The sequence below is a fragment of the Cupressus sempervirens genome, chromosome 7 (genome assembly GCF_028749045.1).
Source record: "Cupressus sempervirens isolate cs-2001-9-10 chromosome 7, ASM2874904v1, whole genome shotgun sequence".
In the NCBI taxonomy this organism is placed as follows: Eukaryota; Viridiplantae; Streptophyta; class Pinopsida; order Cupressales; family Cupressaceae; genus Cupressus; species Cupressus sempervirens.
The window spans coordinates 659,006,317-659,028,776 of record NC_143124.1 but is presented as its reverse complement, the minus strand read 5'-3'; the positions used below and the strand labels follow the sequence as shown (position 1 = coordinate 659,028,776).

The following is a 22,460-nucleotide window of genomic DNA, read 5'->3' as shown; positions in this document are numbered from 1 at the left end:
ATCCCAAGAAAAATAAACACAGAAGAAATCACAGAACTTAGTGAACGGCACGGTCCTGGAAAAGTAATGCAACTAAGTGGTTTGCTAGATTGGCAGATGTCTTCCACAGAGAACATCGTAACTCAAACAGCCTGTGCAAGCTTCTACAAAGCATAAATGTGGGTCAAATCACGTCGAAAGATGTCATGATTCTTTAAAGAAAACCTCCCATACAACATGAAATGCTGCAGAAAACACTAAAAAATATTGCATCAAAATGCAAGCAAACTGGGTGATTCTAGAACACCATGGGCTCAAGATTTGCAAAACGTGGGAAATATGCTCAGAGAAATGGAGCGATTCTGAGTAAAAAAATTGCACAGGAATGACACGAAAATTACTCAGAAACCCTTTGCAACTGCAGTAAAAAGCACAACTCCAAGAGAATGAGTGAAAATGCTTGAAAAACCCTTGAAATGCAAAACACAATTTTTTTGTTTAAAAAGATCAGAAAAAAAGAAACTTCCAAATGATTTAGGATCAAACCACAAATTTTAATGCTAAAAATTTCGCCAAACAATAACTGGTCCTTATACCAGGAAATGGTAATTGCTTATGTTAACCATGGAGATTGCTTATGTTAACCATGGAGATGAAATGCTTCATTCAAAGGAATTGAACAATGTTTCTAAATGAAACAATTGCAAACTGAAGCTAGAAAAGGAAGCTAACTAAATTAAGTATATTGACCATTAAATAAGAAATATTTTAATATTACTTTAATACCTATAATAACCCTATTAGAAATTCGTTGGAGATGTTTGTACTTTGTAGACCGCAATCTCAAGGATGGATGTCTTTGTATTTCAAGAGCATCAGTGTCTTCCCTATCTATCCATCTCGGGATGTACTTGAAAAGACCTTCAAACCCAAGAGCATCCATTCGCCTCCCAGCCCATGAACATAGGAGGATCTCAGACCCACTCCATCCCTCAGTCCACCTTGGAGGCAGGTCATCCTCCTTGATCAACCCAGACTCCCAACCCACAACCATTGCAAGATCTCGAATCCACCCATCTCCGGGTGGTGTGCTTGATAAAATCAACGAAGACTGTCTTCCTCAACAAGCCTATGAGCATTCATTCACCTCTTAGACCACAGGCATGAGAAGATCTCCAATCCACCCCTCTCAAGCTGGTGTAGACAATGAAGGAAAGACCAGTACTTCACCTATCATGAACTCAGAAGGGTGGCCATCCTTGTTTACAAGCCATTTCTAATCAATTCAAAACCAATTTCCTATAGGGATTTGCTATATACACATGCTCGTAAATGATCACAAGGGAAATGAAATAAAATTGTTTACAAATAGCAATCATTTGCTTTCTACAAAGTATATCTATATATTCTTCAAATTCATAATCTAATATTGTACTCAAAATAGTATGTTTGCTGAAGACAATATTATTTCTGCTTTCTGTTGTACTCAAAATAGTATGTTTGCTGAAGAGAATATTATTTCTGCTTTCTGTCTTAGTTTCCCTTTTTGTTTTCTAATTTTCACATTCTGGCTACACAGAACTTAACCTTAAATTCCTTATATTATTCCCAGAATACACATAGGCCATTGTCTCTTCCAAATGAATTACAATAAACGGTCCAAGACATGTATGTTCTCATATATACTAGGTTGTCTACCCGAAGTACAAAAAAACTTTCCAGATTCTTTTATCAAAATCAATAGATTCGGTATTTATAGCATAGTAACACGGGGAGGCGTCCTTGCCCTTTTTCCCCGACTCACCCGAGACAAAGACGCACCCGGGATGGGAGGATAGTGTTCCCACTTCCCCAGTGGCACCACCATTAGGCCACCATTTTGCAGGGATGAGGAATGCCCCCGCCTCCCCTATGGAGACAAGGGGATGGGGAAATGTCCCTCGACCCCTCCAAGGGATGGACAGATGTCCCCTATTTTGGGCAAGTTGAAAAGTTAAAAATATTTTGGAAAAGTTGAAAAGTTAAAAATAAAGTTAAAATTAAAAGGTTTTATAATAATATTTTATTATCTTTTTTAGCCCTAGAGCATGTGGGACCCATTTAGAGGTTGAAATCCCATAAAATCTCTATGTTTTCTCATTTCTATTCATTCCACAGTTTTCCAACGTTTGCAACAGCAGCAAGAAGAAGAGTGAAGAGAGTGATTGGAAAGCAAAGAGGACTGACAAGAAGCAAGAAGAAGAGGAAATGAAAGATATTTCAGCTTCACCAAGAGATTTTTCAAGCAAAAAGTAAGGGGTTTTCATGGTTTTTTATTTTATTTTCTGATTTTTCAAGTCAAGTTCATTGTTTTTAGTTTCTAGTTTTTAGTTGAATTTCATTGCTAGATTTTACTAAATGCTTGTTGTTTCATTTCCAAATTTTTGTTACTTAAATTTTAATTTAAAAAATTGTGATTTTGAAGAAGGGCATAGACTGAAAGCATGTATTTAACTTTATTTTTTCATTCAATGAAATACAGTGTGAAAGTGAGCTCCCAAGGTCATGACTCAAGTGATTCAAGTCACAGTGATGATGAGATGGAATTAGAGGCTCATTCTCATAGAAGCCAAGAACATTATTACCCTCAGTATGATGAAGAGAATGAGGAAACAATGATGATGAGATGGAATTAGAGGCCCATTCTCATAGAAACCAAGAAGATTATAACCCTCAGCATGATGAAGAAAATGAGGAAACCAAATCTCAATTAATAGATAATTGGTCACCTGGACCACTAGATATAGATTGCCCCTCCACTCTTTTGGCAAACTAGGCTAGGGGTAGTTATGATCCTAAATCTCCTCTTAGATAGTTTGCAACAAGAATAACTGCACAAACACCATCATGTGGTGGTACAAGGAAGTGCAAATGCAACATTTGTGGGACGGAATGGTTTGGCAACATCACTAGACTAAATGCGCACATCCTATTTCAGACAAGAAAAGGTGTGGATGCATGTGAGTTCTTGAAGAATTAAAAAAATTGCATTACGAATTTGAGTTCGCCAAGTTTTGGGGTATTCCCGATGACTTGGGAGTTGAGGTACCTACCACCTTAACTAGTAGGCAACAGATTCAGAGTCATCAGGAGGCTCATGAGCAGGGGCCGCCACGTATTCCTACTCCTAGACCACAGTAGAGAGTTGCATCATTTAGAGGGGCAGCCTTGGGTGTTACATCCCAATTTTGGCTCCCTCTGAAATGTTCATATAGCCATTGAGGTTTCATGTGAAGTCAGTTGACAGGTAAAGTTAGTTACGATCATGTGAAATGGTAAGATAGTTAATCATTATAATTTCATATGAAGTTGGTATGCTAGTTAAGCGTTATGATGATATTTTAATGTTATCTTGGAAAGTTGGTTATTCATCATGAATTCTTAGGAAGTGAAATGGCGGTTAGCCATATGATAGTTTATGATTAATAACTTGTTATGGTAATTGTTATTATATTGAGGAATATGATATAATTGCGGAGAAATTCCTTGCAGGAACACATCAAGGTGTGGAAGCATTGTCAGAAAAAAATTAGGCATAGAGGCACCACCATCACTGGGCAAATAGGTATGAGGCTTGAACCACCATGGCTAAGGGAAAACGGCTAGGCAAGCAAGATTGTACGTTGGGCAATACCATGAGCTACTTGCTCAAATTTCATAACAAGAGAAATATTAAACATTTGATATCATGATAAGAACTATTACCTCTCTCTTGCTTTGAGAACTCGGAAGTGATCAACATTATGAATTTCACACACACACACACACACACACACATATATATATATATGATGTCACCATGATAATCTGATGATATCTATGAATTATGCTTATATATATATATATATATATATATATATATATATATGCGCGTGCATATATAGAGAAGATATAATAAATTATATGTACTCTCTAAATCACACACATATATAGATGTGTATATATAAGTACAACTATAAATATAGCACAATAGCATGATGGCTTAATATATTCATATATATATATAGATAAATATTTCTTTTTGTTTTTAAACCATGGAAATATAAACTTTATAATTCCTCTTGTTAAGAAGCGGCCATCTCAAATTGGCATCCATCTTTTAAAACCGATGATCTTTCAAATCTAATGACCTTTGAAAATCGATATCATGCTACCATTGCGGATGAACAAAAATGGTATTACTATTGTGCATGACTCTAGACCAATTTGACATTGTTATTTTCCTTCTACTTCTTTTCCCATTTCACAGCATCTCAAGCTGTCAGCTCCTACCTCACGGTGCTGATATCTTGTTGGGTCAACTACTATCGACCACTGAAATATTTCACTACAGGTTATGGAATTCACTCCATTTAAAGTTTCCCATTTGGCATCATTGCTAGTATAGTCTGTTTTGGTTGCATTAGAAGCACATCTATAAGCATGGTATTAAATATGTTTCGGAATCCCAAGATCGATATGCGGGTCCAATAACCATAGGGACCTCATGCATTTCTTTTTCCTGTACTCAATTATTTTCTTTATGAGAATTCTGATACAGAATCTGATTGCGAGTTATGACATACTGATGTACATGCTTGTATTCATTGTATAACAGCTATGGATTTTATTCAAAGAAACCATGTGATAAAGATCTCAGTATTATGTAATAGTCTCCGAGGACTCGCCCAAGGCTTGTGAAGCCAAGATTAGTGGGTGGAGAGGAGGGGATTCCTACAAAAGAAAAGAAAACAGTATGATCAGAACTTTCATACATGAACATTTATTTCTATTTAAAAGAGGTTACTAAAAATCAAGTCAGCTCATGATTGTCCAAGTATCTCAATTGTCAAGTCGAGTGGTGGAATTAAGTACTAGGATGCTCAGTGGCTGGACAAAGTGTTCCATATCTGTTTTCGGGTAGGGAGGGCCTTTCTCGGATGAGATTATGGGGATGATTAAGGGTCCACGGTTGGGAGGTTAAGCCCTTGACAATGTTTCCCCTCTCCACTATATGCCAAGACATGCACAAGATAGAGATGAGTTATGTATTCAACATTTGTTGTTAACAGGTATTTTACTTTTATGATATTTGAAATTACAAGCTGAAGATATGATAGATTGATTTATAATGTTGAATAATCTATTCCCTCAATGAAATCAAATTTTCTCGTCAATGTAATTTGGTAAACGGTTAGATCAGTTAATCTTCCATTTGAACATGAAATGTATCTGTATGCATGAGATAGGCTTATCTTATGGTTGTTATTCGTCTTTCATTTATGTGAATAATGATTATGAATATATCTTCTAATTGTATATTATTGCCATACTTAGCAATAGAAAGAAAAGGGATAACACAATGGTATTTGATTCCCTAAATGGTATTTGTTGTCATGATACAATGGTATTTGATGCCCTAAATGGTATTTGTCATTATGATATAGTGGTATAACTATTTTTGCCCTAAGTGGTATATGTAGATTAACCTAGGTTTTGCAGATGTTGCCCTAGCGGATTCCTGTTTTGAAATTTAGGGCATAAATGGAAAACTTGCCGAGTACTCGACGAGTTTTAAAAACTCGCCGAGTTTCCTAGCTCGGCAAGTTTTTCACCAGTTAACTTGCCGATTTAAAAACTCGGCAGTCTGGTAAAAACTCGCCGAATACCGTGAAAAACTCAACGAGTTTTTCATAAAAATTCGCAATTTACTGGTGAGATTTTCGCCCACGGCCTGTGACGGATTAAAGCGGCAGTGAATGTAAAGCGGCAGTGAATGTGTTTTTTCTCATTCTTTCTTGTATTTGCATTGTTTAGAGCCTTGAGGAGTAAAGAGAAGAAGGTTTGGAGGCATTCTTGGCTGATTGCAAGTGATTCAAGGCGGATTTGAGTGGATTGTAGAGGATTCTAACCGATTATAGAAGACAAATTTCTTTCCAAGTATGTTCATCTTATCATAGTTTGAAAACTTTTTATAGTTTTATAACAAATGTTCTTTTGTTTTTGTTGTTGTTTGTAAATGTTTTCAAATCATTTAAAATCATTTTGAATCATTTGAAACCCTAGCTTCTAAGGATATGGTTGAAGTTTGTTGTTTGCTAAGGATATGGTTGAAGTTTGAAGTTTCAAACTTTGAATCATTTGAAACCTTAGCTTCTAAGTTCTAACTTTGTTTATTCATTTTTCTATATATTTATGTGTAGGGCAGCGGTCAACCATTAAAGAAATGACAAACTCGCAAGAAGAGTGGCTACAAACACCATGCCCATCTGGATATATAGGCACTCGGCCTAACAATGCAAGAGATAAGGCATGGCAGTATGCCTATGAAGCTCCAAATCCAAATGATATTGGGAAGGTGATATGCATTCCCTGTGAGAGAATTATTTCTGGAGGCATAAACTGCCTCAAATACCACCTTGCAAGCATAAAGAAACATGACTCAAATCCTTGTCTCAAGGTAACTGATGAAGAAAAAAGATTCATCCATGCCCTACTTGCAGCTGCAAAAAAGAAAAAATTGAATAGGTAGAGGGCAAAATTAGCTATGGGGCAGCCATAGCTGAATCAGAAGGAGCTCCTTTTGATATGCAAGAGGAAGAAGAAGCACTTGAGAACATACCAGGATCTCTTCGTGGCCCACGGATCCACAAACAAAATTTCTCTTTTACCGGTTCCACTTCTTCTACATCTCCTACTTCTTCATCATCACCATCCCGATCCCCATCAGGGATAGGTGGTTATTTTGTGCCCAGGAACACACCTGGAGCACAGCCATCATTAGAGGGCACTGCATGGTTTAAGGAGGTGCATGAGCAAACTAATATTGCAGCAACTGATTTTTGATTTTTCAATAATATCTCAATGAATGTCGCTGATAGTCCCTATTGGGTCAATATGGTGAATGCAATGACAATATCAGGCAAAGGGTACAAGTCGCCTAATCACAAGGATATGAGTGGAAAGTTAGTATTTTACTATTTAGTAATTGTAAATAATTGTGATTCACTTTAGTTCATTGTTATATTTTAAATCTTAATTGTTATAACTTATTTCCTAATTTTTTTACTAACACTTACACTTTATTTAATATTACACCTAAATTTTGTAGGTTGCTTGACAAAGTGGTTGGTAGGGCAACATTGTTGATAGAAGACGAAAAGAAAGAGTGGAAGAAGTATGGCTGCACCATTTTATCTGATGGGTGGACAAATGAAAGAAGTATAACCACTATTAACTTCTTGATTGCTTGCAAAGATGATGTGGTGTTTTGGAAATCTGTCGATGCCTCCAACAAAGTGAAAAATGCAGCCACATTGGCTTTAATGTTGGAGAATGTTGTCATGGAGGTGGGAATAGAGAATGTGGTGCAAATAATCACAGATAATGCAGCAGCATATGTGGCAGCAGGTAGATTTAATTTTTTATATTTGAATCAATATGAATCATGAATGTAATGCTATGGATAATGGTATTATTCAATTTAGATTTGATGTAATTTGTAAATACTAAATATGGAAAGTTTGTTACTGATTATTGATTTTTTGCTAATCTTTTAGGTAGAATCCTCCAAGAGAGGCATCCCACACTTTTTTGGTCACCTTGTGCAACACATGTCCTTGACCTTCTTTTGGAGGACATAGGAAAACTTGATTGGGTGAGTCTAGTTGTGGAAGATGATAGGCGAGTCACGAAATATATCTATAATCACCCATGGGTTCTCAGTTTGATGAGAAAAGCCACTAAAGGCAAAGATTTGATGAGACCTGCTATGACTTGAGCTAGACAACTACGATTTTGACCTAAGTTAGCTCGAAATGAGCAAAATTCCAAGGGCTATTCACTTAAGGCAAAAATAAGATTAAAAACTATTTACAACACAAAGAAAAACAAAGAAAAAGATGCAAAAGTTTGCCAAAAAAAAAGAGTTTGCAGTCAAAGAAGAAAAACTCTTACTAGCAAACAATTTGAGATTTAACTTAACAGAAACCTTCAAAAAAAGTGCAAACATAACAATTCAAGGATAACGAATTGTTCCATGACACCTTATTGACACATTAAAACAAAGAGGATGCCTACGGATCCATAAGAAGATTGCGTAGGGTTGCCCCAATTTTGTGAAGCCAAAATTGCGGACAACAATTTGACATTCAAAGCCCGTTTTCGAACTCCTTCAATCAAGAACAACAAGTTGGGCATGGTTGCAAGTAATTTATATGTGATTGCAAGAAAAAATCCCGTCCTTTTGCATCCCTCTCCATTTTCAGGTTTGAATAAGTCTTGTTTGTTTCTGTTATCATGCATTTTATTTCTCAAAGATATACACTTGTCAAGAAATCAATCTTGAATCGAATATGCATATTTAGCAAGAAGATATAGTCAAAATCCTCGCCTACATAACTTCCCATTTGAGATCTTTTGCTAAATTCAAAATCTGTTGGATTTAATACATATTTTCTCCAAAGATCTTGAAAAGATTGTTTCTCTTGCATTTCTCAAGTTAAAAGAATTTTTCTTTGTTATTTCTAGGACTTTTTTTTCAAATTTTTATATATTTTTTTACTCTTCTGAATACAAGTCTTTCATTTTGTTTTCAGATTCGCATGTTTTTGTTTTTGTTGTTGATTTCTTCTATTTGCTTGGCGAGTTTTTGCATTTGGCGAGTTTTCCAACTATGATTTAGAGTATGTAAAATTCAAATTCTTTATTTAGATTTATTAATGATGTTTTCAATTGTTAGTTATAAAATTTCCGTTAAACTGATTGTAACAATTAATCTCATTCACATGAACACAATTGTTATAACTGCCTTCCCATGAATATGAAGTAATAACTATATATGCTAGTTGTTAGCCAAGGCCCTGAAAAAGTGGTTGTTTCATCGGGTCCTTCTTTCAAATCTAGTACTATGGCTGAAGCATAATCGAGCAAGGGGAAAAGAAAGATGTAATTTGAAAGTAACCCCATTGCTGAATTATCTAATGCCCGCATGAAGGAGATGGAGGATGTCATTGGTAAATTTATTTTTTCTAATGGCACACATCTTCTTGTACCACGATCTCCTTATTATAAGGAGATGATGCCGCTAGTGACAACAGGAGGAGGACTGTCATTTATGCTACCAGGTGAGCACAAATTGCAGACTACAGTCTTGAATAAAGAGTATGCCAAGATTGGTATACAAATGGAGAACATGGGGCCAGTTTGGGGGGAGTAATGATGTAGCACAATCATGGATGGGTGGACGCACATTAGGAACTGTCCACTAATCAATATCATAATTACATGCACAAAGGTTCAATTTTTCTCAAGGCTATTGATTGTTTAAGGCATCAAAAGGGTGTTGATTTTCAGTTTGACATCCTTCGGGCAGCTATTGGGGAGGTTGGGCCACAAAATACGGTCCCAGTAGTAACAGATGCAGCACCTGTGTGTAAAGTTGCAGGGAGACTTGTTGAGGCAGCATACAGACATATTTTGGTGGACTCCATGTTGTGTGCATTGCACATGCCATGAACAATGCACTAAAGGACATGGGAAGATTGCCTGATCAAGGAAGTAGTGAGCGATGCTAGAAATGTGCAAATGTTTATCTACAATCACCACACATCACATACCTAATATGCATCCTACTTCATTCTTTTGGAGAAAATGTTTGAGTTGCAGGAGCCATTGCAAGTCGTGGTTATGACAAATGAGTGGAATAGATGGGATGGGTCCAAGACAGAGCAACAGATAAGGGTGAAGGAGATAGTGAAGAGCGATGTATTTTGGAGTGATGTAAAATACATAGTTTCTATCATCAATCCAATTTTTCAGGTCATCAAATATGGGGATAGGGATGCACCTAGCCTTCAAGAGGTGTACAAGTGCATTTATGCTTGGCCAGATGAGGGAAGTTATGCAAGAGATGGACCCCAATTTAGCATTCTACAACAAGCACATTCGGCCTATTATTCAGTGTAGATGGGACAGCCTCAACACTTCCTTACACATAGCTACTTATGCATTGAATCCGAAGCGGTACATGCCTAGGCTTGGGAGAGTTACACCACCGAACAATGTTGAGTTAATCTATTATCAATTTAATTATGTATCAATTATCATGTTATCATGCTACTCATTGTAATCCTAATCATCTTTATGTCCTAAAATTTAGAAGTTAGTACACTTGCACTTATGAAGTTTTAATTTTTTAATTTACACATTTTAAAATTTGAATTTCAAGTGAACGAAGCGTTCTTCAAGTGCATCAATAAGATGTATGACATTGAGACAACAGGGAAGGTTCGCACTAAGTGGACCAAATTTGCTACTCTTACAGGTTATGCAGCTAGAGCAAAGGTGGGCATAAAATCAATAGTAAAAGAGGATCCGATTTTGTGGTGGAATTGTCATGGACCCAAATCAACAAATACCACACTAGCTATTTGTTTCCTATCTCAAGTTTCTTGTTCTTCAACATTAGAACCTGAGTTCTAATTATTAAAATTATATGTTTTCACTTTTAATTATGACTTTCAATTTTCTAATTCTCATACTAGTCATTTGATTGCTGTTTAGGTTTCTAGTTCTTAAACTTCTGAGAGGAACTAGTCTACTTATAGCTTCATCCACTCTTTTAAGAGGAACAGATTTACCTCTAAGAAAGCAGAGAAGTTAGTGGTAATACATTGTGCCTTGCGTATCAATGATTGCAAGATACGTGTATACAAGGAGAGCCCTACAACATGATGGGATGTAGAGCCAGAGGAGCCATCATAAGTTGATAGGGATGAGGATACTTCTGATGTAGGGTGGGTTGGTGTTCCTCTCGCAGCTCTTACCCTTGGAGAGTCTAAGAGTTTGGATGATGAGTTTGCTAATCTTGAGCCTGAGCTTGACGGGAATGATTGATGGCCTCTAGGCTCTACTGCATTTTGGCTGCCCTTGGGCCTAGAAATTTTGATTTTGTACTTGTTTTTTATCTTGAGACTTGGATATATGAACCATTGAACACTGTGATCATATCATGCTTGATGCTACTTGATGTAATTATCTTTACGATGACATTGATGAGATAGTGATAGTCGTACTTTTGATAAATTGATATCTATGACTTTTGAATTTGAATCTTCAATCTTTGATTATTTAATTTATTTTATAGAAATTAAGTCTCTTTTATTGTTCAATATTGAATGTAAAACTATACTAGCAATTGTAATGATCCTTGCCTAATCTGATCAAAAAACTTTAAATTTATGCTTAAGGAATTTTGTCAAACACTTGGTATGCGTTCTCTGAGTTTACACTGTGAAACCACTGAAAATACAACTATACTAACACAGGCCCAAAGTCTAATAAAGATCGAATAATACGGAACTCGAATATAATAGCAATGCTTGGAACTAAGTTATCAAATTAATACTAAATAGAAACTACTACTGAAAGTACAGCAATGTGAGGAAATGGAGTTTGATAACATCATTGGCAGCACGTGTTTACAATGTTATAGCAGAGATAAGGGATATGGAACCCGGAGTTAGCCGCCTTGTGTGAACTGACCACGTGACCTAGTATAGGTAATGCGGCACAAACTATACTCCCACTAGTAACCCAGCAACCCGTGACCTTTCTCCTTGACGTGGGCGCTGAGACAACTACCGCTATGAGTGCCTAGTCTCTATAACTCCTGCTACAACCCGCGAACTCCAGCATACTGTTGGTCTTCAACCCGTAGGTAATACCCTCCCTTCAGACGTCCTTCAATAGTGAGAAAAGAAGGTTGTCGAGTGGTGATTGAGCATATGATTTAACAGTTCAGCCTGTGACTGTATGACCTCGTTACTTCGCTGTAAAATACCTTCCGACTATTTTGGAAAATCACGAGCACTGTTCTCACTTACAACCCTTATTCTAATCGCTATCTTACTTAGTCGGCCAAGCTACTGTTCATATGTATGGAAGAACAATCAATGCACTTAATTCAAATTTCGCTATATGTTCCAACTATACTTACTTCTAACTCTCAAAACTAATATCACTTCCTACTTGCTGATTTCTGCCTGAATTGTGCTTTAATCCAAATGAGGGACTCGGGTGGCGTCTAGCTTCCTCAAACAACTCGGGGGGTTTCGTCTTCAGAGTTTACCAGTCACATTAAAGCAACATCTTGAAGCAATCTGTTGATATTTATCATATTCATAGTTGTTTCTTTCCCAAGACAGAGTCTCTTATTTATAACCTCAAAGTGAGGGAAAAGTGTTGGAATAAGAGATGTGGGAAAAAACACCAATTTCGTCTTCTAGTCACTTACGTCACTTTATAAAGTGAATGCCTTATCAAAACATAAAGTAACTTTATTAAAGTACTTTAATACATTAAATGACGAACTCAAGACAAATCTTCCCTTATGACTGGCAGGTATCCTTACTGGAATGCCATTAACCTATCTGGATGTGGAGATAGATTAACCAGATGCCAAAAGGACTAGCGTGAAAGAGGTGACATGACAGTCCTCCCTTCTTGGGATTGCTTGCCCTCAAGCAATCCCAATGTTGGATGCTGTAAAATAGACTCACCTTCCAAAGTGGCATCTTCATACGGTAAATCCTTCCAGGGGACTAGATATTCTCTGACAGATTTGTTTCACAGCTTCCTTTCCTTGGTCTCAATCACCTCTGTCGGCTCCAATACAAGTCTACCCTCCTCATCAAGTGGAGGCAAGCCCTCTAACAGTACAACCTGCTGATCAATTGCCTTTTTGAGGCATGAAACATGAAACACATTGTGGTTCAGCTGTCACCAGGTAAATCCAACTCGTAAGCAACTATACCAACCCTCTTGGTGATGCAATAAGATCCATAAAATCTAGGCTTAAGCTTTTCTAACCCACTTTTCTTTAAGGAGCTCTGTCTATATGGCTAGAGACGAAGATAAATCATGTCACCTATCTCAAAGCTCCACTCAGTATGATGTCGATCAGCATATAACTTCTATTGGTTCTACACCTACTAAATAATATCCGTAAGAGCTCTGAGAATATCTTGTTCATCCAGAATCCAATCTTTGGCTAAGGGAGCCCTGCTATCTTGTAAAGCCAAATCAATGAAAAAGAGAGGTTCGTTGCCATAAAGAGCACATAAAGGACTCATCTGAATGGACATATGATATGTGGAGTTATAGCAATACTCCCCCAAATACAACCATTTAACCCAAGCTCTTTGTTGACCTGCAATGTAGTTTCTTAAATACCCTTCCACCCATTTATTCACTATTTCGGTCTAACCATCGATCTGTGGGTGATAGCTAAAATTAGGTGTAAACTCGGTGCCAACCAATCTAAAAACCTCTTGCCAAAAGGTGTTGAGAGACCTGTTGTCTCTATCACTCACGATAGTCATGGGTAATCCATGAAGACGAAAAACCTCTCGAAAGAACCAACTCTACCACCTAAGAAGCCGACCAGTCCATTGCAATAGCAAAGAAGTGCGCGAACTTAGTCAATCTATCTACCACCACAAAAATGCAATCCCTACCTTGGACCCTCGACAACCCTGTAATAAAATCCATGGAGATACTCTCCCACCTCTGAGTTGGAATAGGAAGAGGCTGAAGTAAACCTACTAGGAAGCTCTGTTCTAACTAGTTCTACTGACAAGTCTGTCACTCTCCAACATGTTGTAATACATCGGCTTTAAGCCCCTTCCTTGAGAATCTCTCTCTAATCTGCTTGTAGGTTTTTAAAAAACCTGGGTGACCCGTTGAAGGTGAATCATGTATGGTGTGCGTAATATTTATTTTAAGTTTAGATTCTAGTACTAGGTAGATTCTATTCTTATAATATATAATATCATTCATTACCTTGTACCGATCATCCTAAAGTAGACCCTCCATAATCTGATAAGCGTGAGTATTTTTAGAATACTCAACTAACAGTTGGGACCTCCAATCTGCTGAAATCTCGGAAATGGCACAGCACTCCATCCTTGAAGGTCTCCTAGAAAGTGCATCAGCAACTATATTATTTTTACCCTTGACATATTCAATGTCAAAATCATATGCTTGAACCTTGCTGACCCATTTTTGTTGTATTTCATTCAACTCTTATTCCAAAAAGTAACGCAGGTTGTTATGATCAGTCTTTACTGTGAGCTTACTTCCTACCAAGTATTGTCTAAACCTGGCTAAAGCGTGCATTATGGCCAGCATTTTCTTATCATAAGTAGAATATAATAGTTCGCTGCCCCCAAGTTTCCTGCTCTCAAAAGCTATGGGATGTTGGTCCTACATCAAAATCATCGTGATTCCGCTCCCTAAAGCATCACATTCCAAAACAAAGGTTCTAGAAAAATCAGGAAGTGTCAAAACCGAGCACATGCTCATCACCTGTTTCAGTCTATCAAAGACTGCCTCTAAATCCTCTGTCCATCTAAATACCCATTTCCGTGTCAGATTGGTAAGGGGGGTTGCTACCTAGGAAAAACCTTTAGCGAATCGCCTGTAATAAGAACAAAGGCCAAGGAAGCCCCGCAAGTTAGATACATCTCTCAATGGTGGCCAATCAAGGATTGCTTGTATCTTTTCCTAATGTACCTTAACTCCCTCTGCACCAATCACATGACCCAGATAGAGAATCTCAGTTAGTCCAAATTCGCACTTAGACTCCTTTGCAAATAAAGAGTGTTCTTCCATGAGGCTAAGGATCTCATCTAGGTGCTGCAAATGTTCCTCCCAAGTCCTGCTAAAGATCAAGATGTCATCAAAGAAGACCAGCACACTCTTTCATAGCTGCTTTTTAAAGATGTTCATGCATGACTAAAAAGTAGCTAGTGTGTTAGTGAGCCCAAATGGCATCACTAAAAACTCATAGTGTTCGTAGTGGCATCTAAAAGTTGTCTTATGCACATCCTCCTCCCAAACTTGTATCTGATGGTATCTCAATCGAAGATCTATTTTCGAGAAATAAATAGCTCCATGAAGCTCATCCAGTAACTCACCAATGCAAGGAATTGGATACCTGTTTTTAATGGTCCTCTTATTAACAGTGCGGTAATCAATACACATCCAAAAAGTGCCATCCTTCTTTTTAACCAACACCACTGAAGAGCCAAAAGGGCTGGAGTTGGGCCTGATATGTCCCATATCTAGCAGTTCCTTAATCGTCTTCTCTATCTCTTACTTGTAATGCCTGGGGTGACGATAAGGAATGGTAATGACGGGTTTGACACCCTCCTCTAGCTCAATGATATGCTCAATCCCTCTATCTAGTGGAATACTTGGGGGTAAATCCTCAAATACCTCCTATGTTTGTCAAGCACTATCTGAATGTCACAATGGTACTGTTGTCCTGTATCTTGTGTTTCCTTAGAAGAGATGAAACACTGTGTCTCCCACTCGACATCATCGTGTCTCAAAATTGCTTCCATCCTGTGAGCTCCTATCAACTTAAGCTCCCCTTCTGGCAGAGCCTTGAGGACCACCTGTCAGCCATCCTGTAAGAACTCCAACTGTCTGCTATCATTTTACTTCCTATTTAACCCACAAGATGGCAGGACCTGAAGCTCTGATACCACTGTAATGATCCTTGCCTAATCTGATCAGAAAATTTTAAATTTATGCTTAAGGAATTTTGTCAAAAACCTAGTATGCGTTCTCTAAGTTTAAACTGTAAAGCCACTGAAAATTCGACTATACTAACACAAGCAAATAAAGATTGGATAATACGGTACTCAAACACAATAGCAATGCTTGGAACTAAGTTATCAGATTAATACTAAAACGAAAATACTACTAAAAGTACAGTAATTTGAGGAAATGGAGTTTGATAACATCACTGACAGCACGTGATTACAATGTTATAACAGTCACAAGGGATATGGAACCTGGAGTTAGCCGCCTTGTGTGAACCGACCACGTGACTTGGTATAGGTAATGCGGCACAGACTATACTCCCACTGGTAACCCAGCAACCTGTGACCTTTCTCCTTGACGTGGGAGCTGAGACGACTACCGCTGTGAGTGCCTAGTCTCTGTAACTCCTGCTGCAACCTGCAAACTCCAGCATACTGTTGGTCTTCAACCTGTAGGTTATACCATCCCTTCAGTCATCCTTCAATAGTGAGAAAAGAAGGTTGCCGAGTGGTGATTGAGCATACGATTTAATGGTTCAGTCTGTGACTGTAATCTTGATGACCTCCTTACTTGGCTTTAGAATACCTTCCGACTGTTTTGGAAAATCACATGCACTATTCTCACTTACAACCCTTATTCTGATCGCTATCTTACTTAGTTGGCCAAGCTACGGTTCATACATATGGAAGAACAATCAATGCACTTAAATCACATTCTGTTGTATGTTCTAACTATACTTACTTCTAACTGTCAAAACTAATATCACTTCCTACTTGCCGATTTCTGCCTGAACTGTGTTTTAATCCAATTGAGGGATTGGGGTGGCGTCCAACTTCCTCAAACAACTCGAGGGGTTTCATCCTCCGAGTTTACCAATCACATTAAAGCAACCGCTTGAAGCAATCTGTTGATATTTATCATATTCATGGTTGTTTCTTTCCCAAGACGGAGTCTCTTATTTATAACCACGAAGTGAGGGAAAAGTGTTGGAATGAGAGATGTGGGATAAAACACCAATTTCGTCTTCTAGTCACTTAAGTCACTTTATAAAGTGAATGCCTTGTCAAAACATAAAGTAACTTTATTAAAGTACTTTAATACATTAAATGACGAACTTAAGACAAATCTTCCGTTCTGACTGGCAGGCATCCTTACTGGAATATCGTTAACCTATCCACATGTGGAGATAGATTAACCAAGCACCAAAAGAACTAGTGCGAAAGAGGGGACATGACAGCAATAGCTGTCATGATGAACTTACACTTCATATTTATGTCTTATATTGTTATACATCTTTTTATAATTAGCATTTTAAGTACCATATGCATACTATATACACACCCCCCCCCCCCCCCCTTCCCACACGCCCCCACCCCAGTCCCTTGCCATGGTCTCCAAATTGAGGCCCCTTTGTCCCCTCGTCTCCTTGTCCCCCAAGGCGGTGTAACTATGATTTACAGTGCTATCATACCAACATTAAGTGCTAGGTTGTGAATTCAAATTTCAAATAATCATGTGATTAATCAACAAGGACAGGCTTCCCATTTTGAGCTAAGCTCAACAAATCATTAGTTATTTACATTGTTGGCCCTAGAAACAACCCTTCTTTTTCTTAAACAAACTTTAGGTTTCTTATGTACTACTCACCTAGTGAAAACACAATAACATATTTAACGATATTGAATGATTTCGTAATATTTGCATCTGTTAAATAACTACTCTAGCATTATTATTGGACATTTTTGTTTCTCCTCCAAGAAGGAAAACAATGCTTTGTTTTCCAAATAAGCAACGTATGTAAAAAATACAATAGATTATAGACATACATTTCCTCAAATTCAGAGCCTGCACGATAAAAAAAAGGAACTCCAGCTTCTCCAGCAATTGCCTGCACATACATTGTACTGAAGCATCAGATATAACAAGCAGTTACACCCAATATATCACAGAAGTGAATTACAAGACATCTAAAGGATGATGTCTAGAAGATATTCATAATTAGATCAATACCATTTCAGGTTTCCAATGCATATCATCTTCGTAATTAACCTCAACACTAATCACTATATATTAACAAATGCACGGTAAAATATAATTCATCCTGCACAAACTAAAAAATAATATAACATCTTCCTGAACAGCACTGTTGTTAAGATACAATCATAAGTAGACAGTAATGCTTTAAAACTAAATAATATGATTGTCCAAACTACCATTCATATGAAATTACTAGAAGTAGCTACATTCAACCCCTTGGACATGCAATCTTGGAAGCAAATGTAAATTAAAACCTATTTTATCATAACCGGAAACACAGAGAGGCTTGAGCTGAACTCTAGGAGAAAGTACAATAAAAAAAATGATACCTACCTTGGGAGTTTTATTCTCTGACCATAAACATTACTACAGAAGAAGTCAAAGTGTGGGAGACATGTAAAAGAGCGCAATGCACCCCGAAACAGTACACGGTAATGCTTCAAAACTAAATAAAATAAGTCCAAACTACCATTCAAATAAAATTACTGGAAGTGGCTACGTTCAACCTCTTGGACATGCAATCTTGGAAGCAAATGTAAAATTAAAAACTATTTTATCATAACCGGACACACAGAGAGGCTTGACCTGAACTCTAGGAGAAAATACAATTAAAAAAAATGATACCTACCTTGGGAGCTTTATTCTCTGACTATAAACATTACTACAAAAGTAGTCAAAGTGTGGGAGACATGTAAAAGAGCACAATGCACCCAGAAACATTTATTTGGCCTCCAAAACATCTGTTTATTCTTTTTTTCAACTTAAGTAAGATCTAGATCACATACTAACTCTCTCTCAACACTATGATGCATAACAAGATAAAACATTAGTACCTCAAGCATCAGAAATGTAGAATATTCACTATCGTAGCAAATCAACTGTTCCAGTAAGATATGGTGCAAAATTAAATATGACAAAGATAAAAAAAATATGAATATCATGTCTACAAATATCTCAGGGAAATTACAACTCTACTATAACGGAGTATACCATAAGGATTGGTGGTATAATCATTTTCAATCCCATTCCATTTTGCATCACGGATAGGACACTTAAAAAATTAATTACTAACAATTCAATAATTTAGCTGTCTAAAACACTCACTTTGTGGTGGGTCCATGCAGGAGAAATCCCATTCTTGGGGACCAGAAAAAAGCATGAGACATATCATAACAAATTAAGATTATTTTTAATTTTCAAACATCCACCAGTATCAGGACGCAGTAGTAGGAGCACTCGCAACAATTAAAATCCTAAAAAGAGTAACTACCCACCTTGGCCAGAAGAGTCTTTCCTGTTCCAGGAGCACCAGTCAACAGAATTCCCTGCCAGAAAAAAGAACATAAAATGTTGAGGAAATAATGCAGTCAAAAGTACAGCACATTTCCAAAGTAAAGAAGATAAGTGAATATTAGCCTCTAACTAATTTCACCACTTGTTAATTATATTATTTCAATATACAGCAGAAAATTAATTACATGCCTTCCCGTTTCCCATATTGAATCGTAAATTCTATTTGTCTGAATGATGTCCTGATACCCATATGTATAGTAATTAGTTTTAGTTATGTCTAATACAGAGCCAAGGATGTGGGATCCACTAAATTTCGAAAAAGGTTGAAAGGGTCTTATTCGTGCTTTTTTTTAATTTTAAATCAGAACCACTCTGCACACGGGCACTGTTACATGAATGTGAAATTGTGCTGTGTGAAAAGTGATGGCCGCCAGACATTTTGAAAAGAAACCTAGATCTACTTTGTCCTAATATCCTTCCAAATAGACAAAGGTGTGTCAGGCAGCAGTATTTATAGCACTGTGATCTTTAAAAAATCAATACACAAACCGTGTACAGTACTACCTCTACTACTAACGTGTATTTCCTTTATTCATTTTTTTACGGATGTAGGATTGTATGTTAAATCAGAGACATCACATATTGTTGTTTATGGAAACTTCAGCAGAAAAAAAACCCAAAAATGTTTGTCCCACCACCCTTCATTGATCTGAAAAAAGTAAAGTTGTACATCTTCAACAAAAATGATCATGTCATATCATTAAAAACATCAAAACAAAGATTGTATAGAGACCCCACCATACAAAATAGAAACAGGTGTCAATAAGAAGGGAGGAAGCAATCTGGGCTAAAAAAAGAATTTAACTCTAGTTGGCATTTCTTAACGATAGAATCATTGAGAAATCAAGCAATGTAAGTAAGAGGACACTCACAAGGAAACTCACCATCCAAGAAAACTGCTCAAAAAGAACTTTGTGATTAAAGGTTAAAATACAGGTCAATCCAAAGATGGACAAAACACAAGAGCTAGTCATGAATTAGTCCTGCCTGTATAACATTATAAAAAGAAACTATACGTGAGGACTCCATGTGGACATGGAGCCCCTGCTGTGCAAAAGACCTACAAAATCCTAGTCAATGCTACTACTCTGCAATCAATGCCACATGATGTTCACAGTGGACACTTGAGTGACAAAGTAGCCATCCTTAGCCCTCAAATAGAGAAACAAATGCAACAGATCTAAGCAATAACAATGCAATTAAGCCATGTGAAACTGTGATGTCAGATTAAAAACATTTCACAATTAATAGAAAAAGTTCCTAACTCATTTTAGCAAAACACAGAACTAACAAAATATAGCGCACTTTAGATCACAATGATGCATCCCTACAATTTGATCTTTATATTCAGCTAAAAATGTCTATTAGCAGGCACGTAATCATATAATTCATATCTGATAGAGTATGACTCACTGAAAAAACTTGTTTACAGCTCCTACAAAAATACCAAAAGAACAGAGAAATAGTGATTGTGTCCCAGTTAACCCAAGAATTTAAGGGCAACCACTTTCATCAAGATCTCAACACCCTAAATTTACATAACTAGTACAATTTTTAGTGATAAACATGTACAGATAAAATTCATTATCAACCATTCTACTTCTCTAATATTTTGAAAAATACTGACCTTGGGTAACTTCCCACCCAAACGAGTGAACTTTGTAGGGTTCTTCAAGTATTCCACAACCTCCTCAAGTTCTTGTTTTGCATCATCACAGCCTTTTACATCCTTGAATGTTTTTGAGTTCTGAAACAAGTACATAATGAAATCATAACCAAGAAAATGCATCTCTAGGCCCTAAAATAAGTATCACAGCACTTCCAAATTGGCAAGGATTCCCATGACATTGAAAAACAATATGAATGAGCAATTTCAAATCATGTCAATTCCATCTGAATTGAAAGTGGCACAAATATGCAACTTAATGTGTGGTCTAAATATGGAAAGAATGTTATCTATGAATCAAAAGGAAAAAATTTACCGACTAAACACTTGAGGAAAAATTATTCCATAAGATCAAAGCTGTTTAATTTTGCATCCGATTCTATAATTATTACAAAAATCAAATTTTTGCATAGAAGATCATATCATATTACGCATCAAATATAACATCAGACTAGAATAATACACGATATATGAATGCATAACATAGCCATGTTTACTGGACAATCTTCTGAAGATTCCTGCAACCAATATATCTTCCATCAAGATTCCTCAATTCCCTTTTGTACTTGGCAAATGAAATAAAATTTAAAAATTTAACTTCTCAAAACAAAGCTAACAATCAGGTAACATGCTACATGATTCAGTTAACATCGACTCCTTTAATAAACCCCTTACAAATACTGCATTCAAAGAATGTAACATTTGAAACACAACATCAACGAAGGAACAATCAACAAAGTAGAAAAGTTTACACAAAACCAAAACAAGCAAGAAACAGTCACGCAGTCATCTTTATAGAGTTGTCAGATTCACATTCAAGTAATATTAATACAAAGCTCCCTCAATATAAGTCCCCACTTCTACATAAAGCACAAAACATGTATAAATCAGTCATCGCAAAATCCTAGTGGAAAAAAACATAAGACCTCTCAAATCTCAACAATCAAGTATAAATAATTGTGATAGCAAGCAACCAACATTAACAAAGGCTGCAAAAACCAAGTATATACCATATAGTACCCGTGTATATTATCTGCTTTCAAAGCACTACTACTAAACATAATATTTTAAAAATAAGGTACTAATGCACAACAAAAATATTAATGTTTATATTGATGTGATGACTACACATTAATTGTGTCTAATAGCACAATTAACTTGCACAGTATAAATTATAACTGATGTAAATGTAACTTAACCCCTCCTTCAATAAATGCGCAAACACATTCCAAAATGTACCCATGTCCTTACCTTTTCCTCAAAAACAAAAAATTTGTATCAAATCATTGTGAACACTTGCGAAATTGATAGCAAACGTTATAAGAAACATTTTGAACTGCTAGTGTAGACCTTGGCGAACCAAGACACTACAAACATAGCAGATCATAGACACTATAGAAGTGCAGCTATGCGCATAGGCGAAACATGATAAAGATAGGTTGGACATCTTTTAGAAAAAAGAAAAATTACACATTGGAGTTCGTGTTGGGGTTCAACAATTTCAGTGTTAAGAGTTTTACCCAAAAATACCAGACAAAGATTGAGAGGTGCAGCAGGGCTAGCACCTGTGTCATATCTACAAAGAAGGAAATCATTCGGTGGATTATTTGGAAACAATTTCCAGCGATCAAGCTGAAGATGAGATTATTTTAAATGACTTATCCAAGTGGAATAGCATTCCACAATGACTGTCTCAGACTTGTCACAAATCTGGATTTAATATCTAGGGGATTGGCAGAAGGTAATCTTACTATAAATGCCATATTTTCTGTGGAGCAACTGGATCATGCCATCC

General features: G+C 36.8%; 1 protein-coding gene across 2 annotated transcripts in view; it reads right to left on the bottom strand.

Moving 5' to 3' along the window:
* FTSH11 (FTSH protease 11) overlaps nt 1-22,460 on the bottom strand; it is a 201,345-nt gene that overhangs the window by 97,259 nt on the left and 81,626 nt on the right. For both annotated transcript variants that reach the window (XM_089792463.1, XM_089792462.1), the window contains 3 exons: nt 20,627-20,746; nt 18,921-18,971; nt 17,436-17,497 (listed from right to left, as the gene is read on the bottom strand). In XM_089792463.1, the coding sequence (XP_089648589.1) occupies nt 17,436-17,497; nt 18,921-18,971; nt 20,627-20,746 (233 nt within the window). The remainder of the gene's footprint in view (nt 1-17,435; nt 17,498-18,920; nt 18,972-20,626; nt 20,747-22,460) is intronic.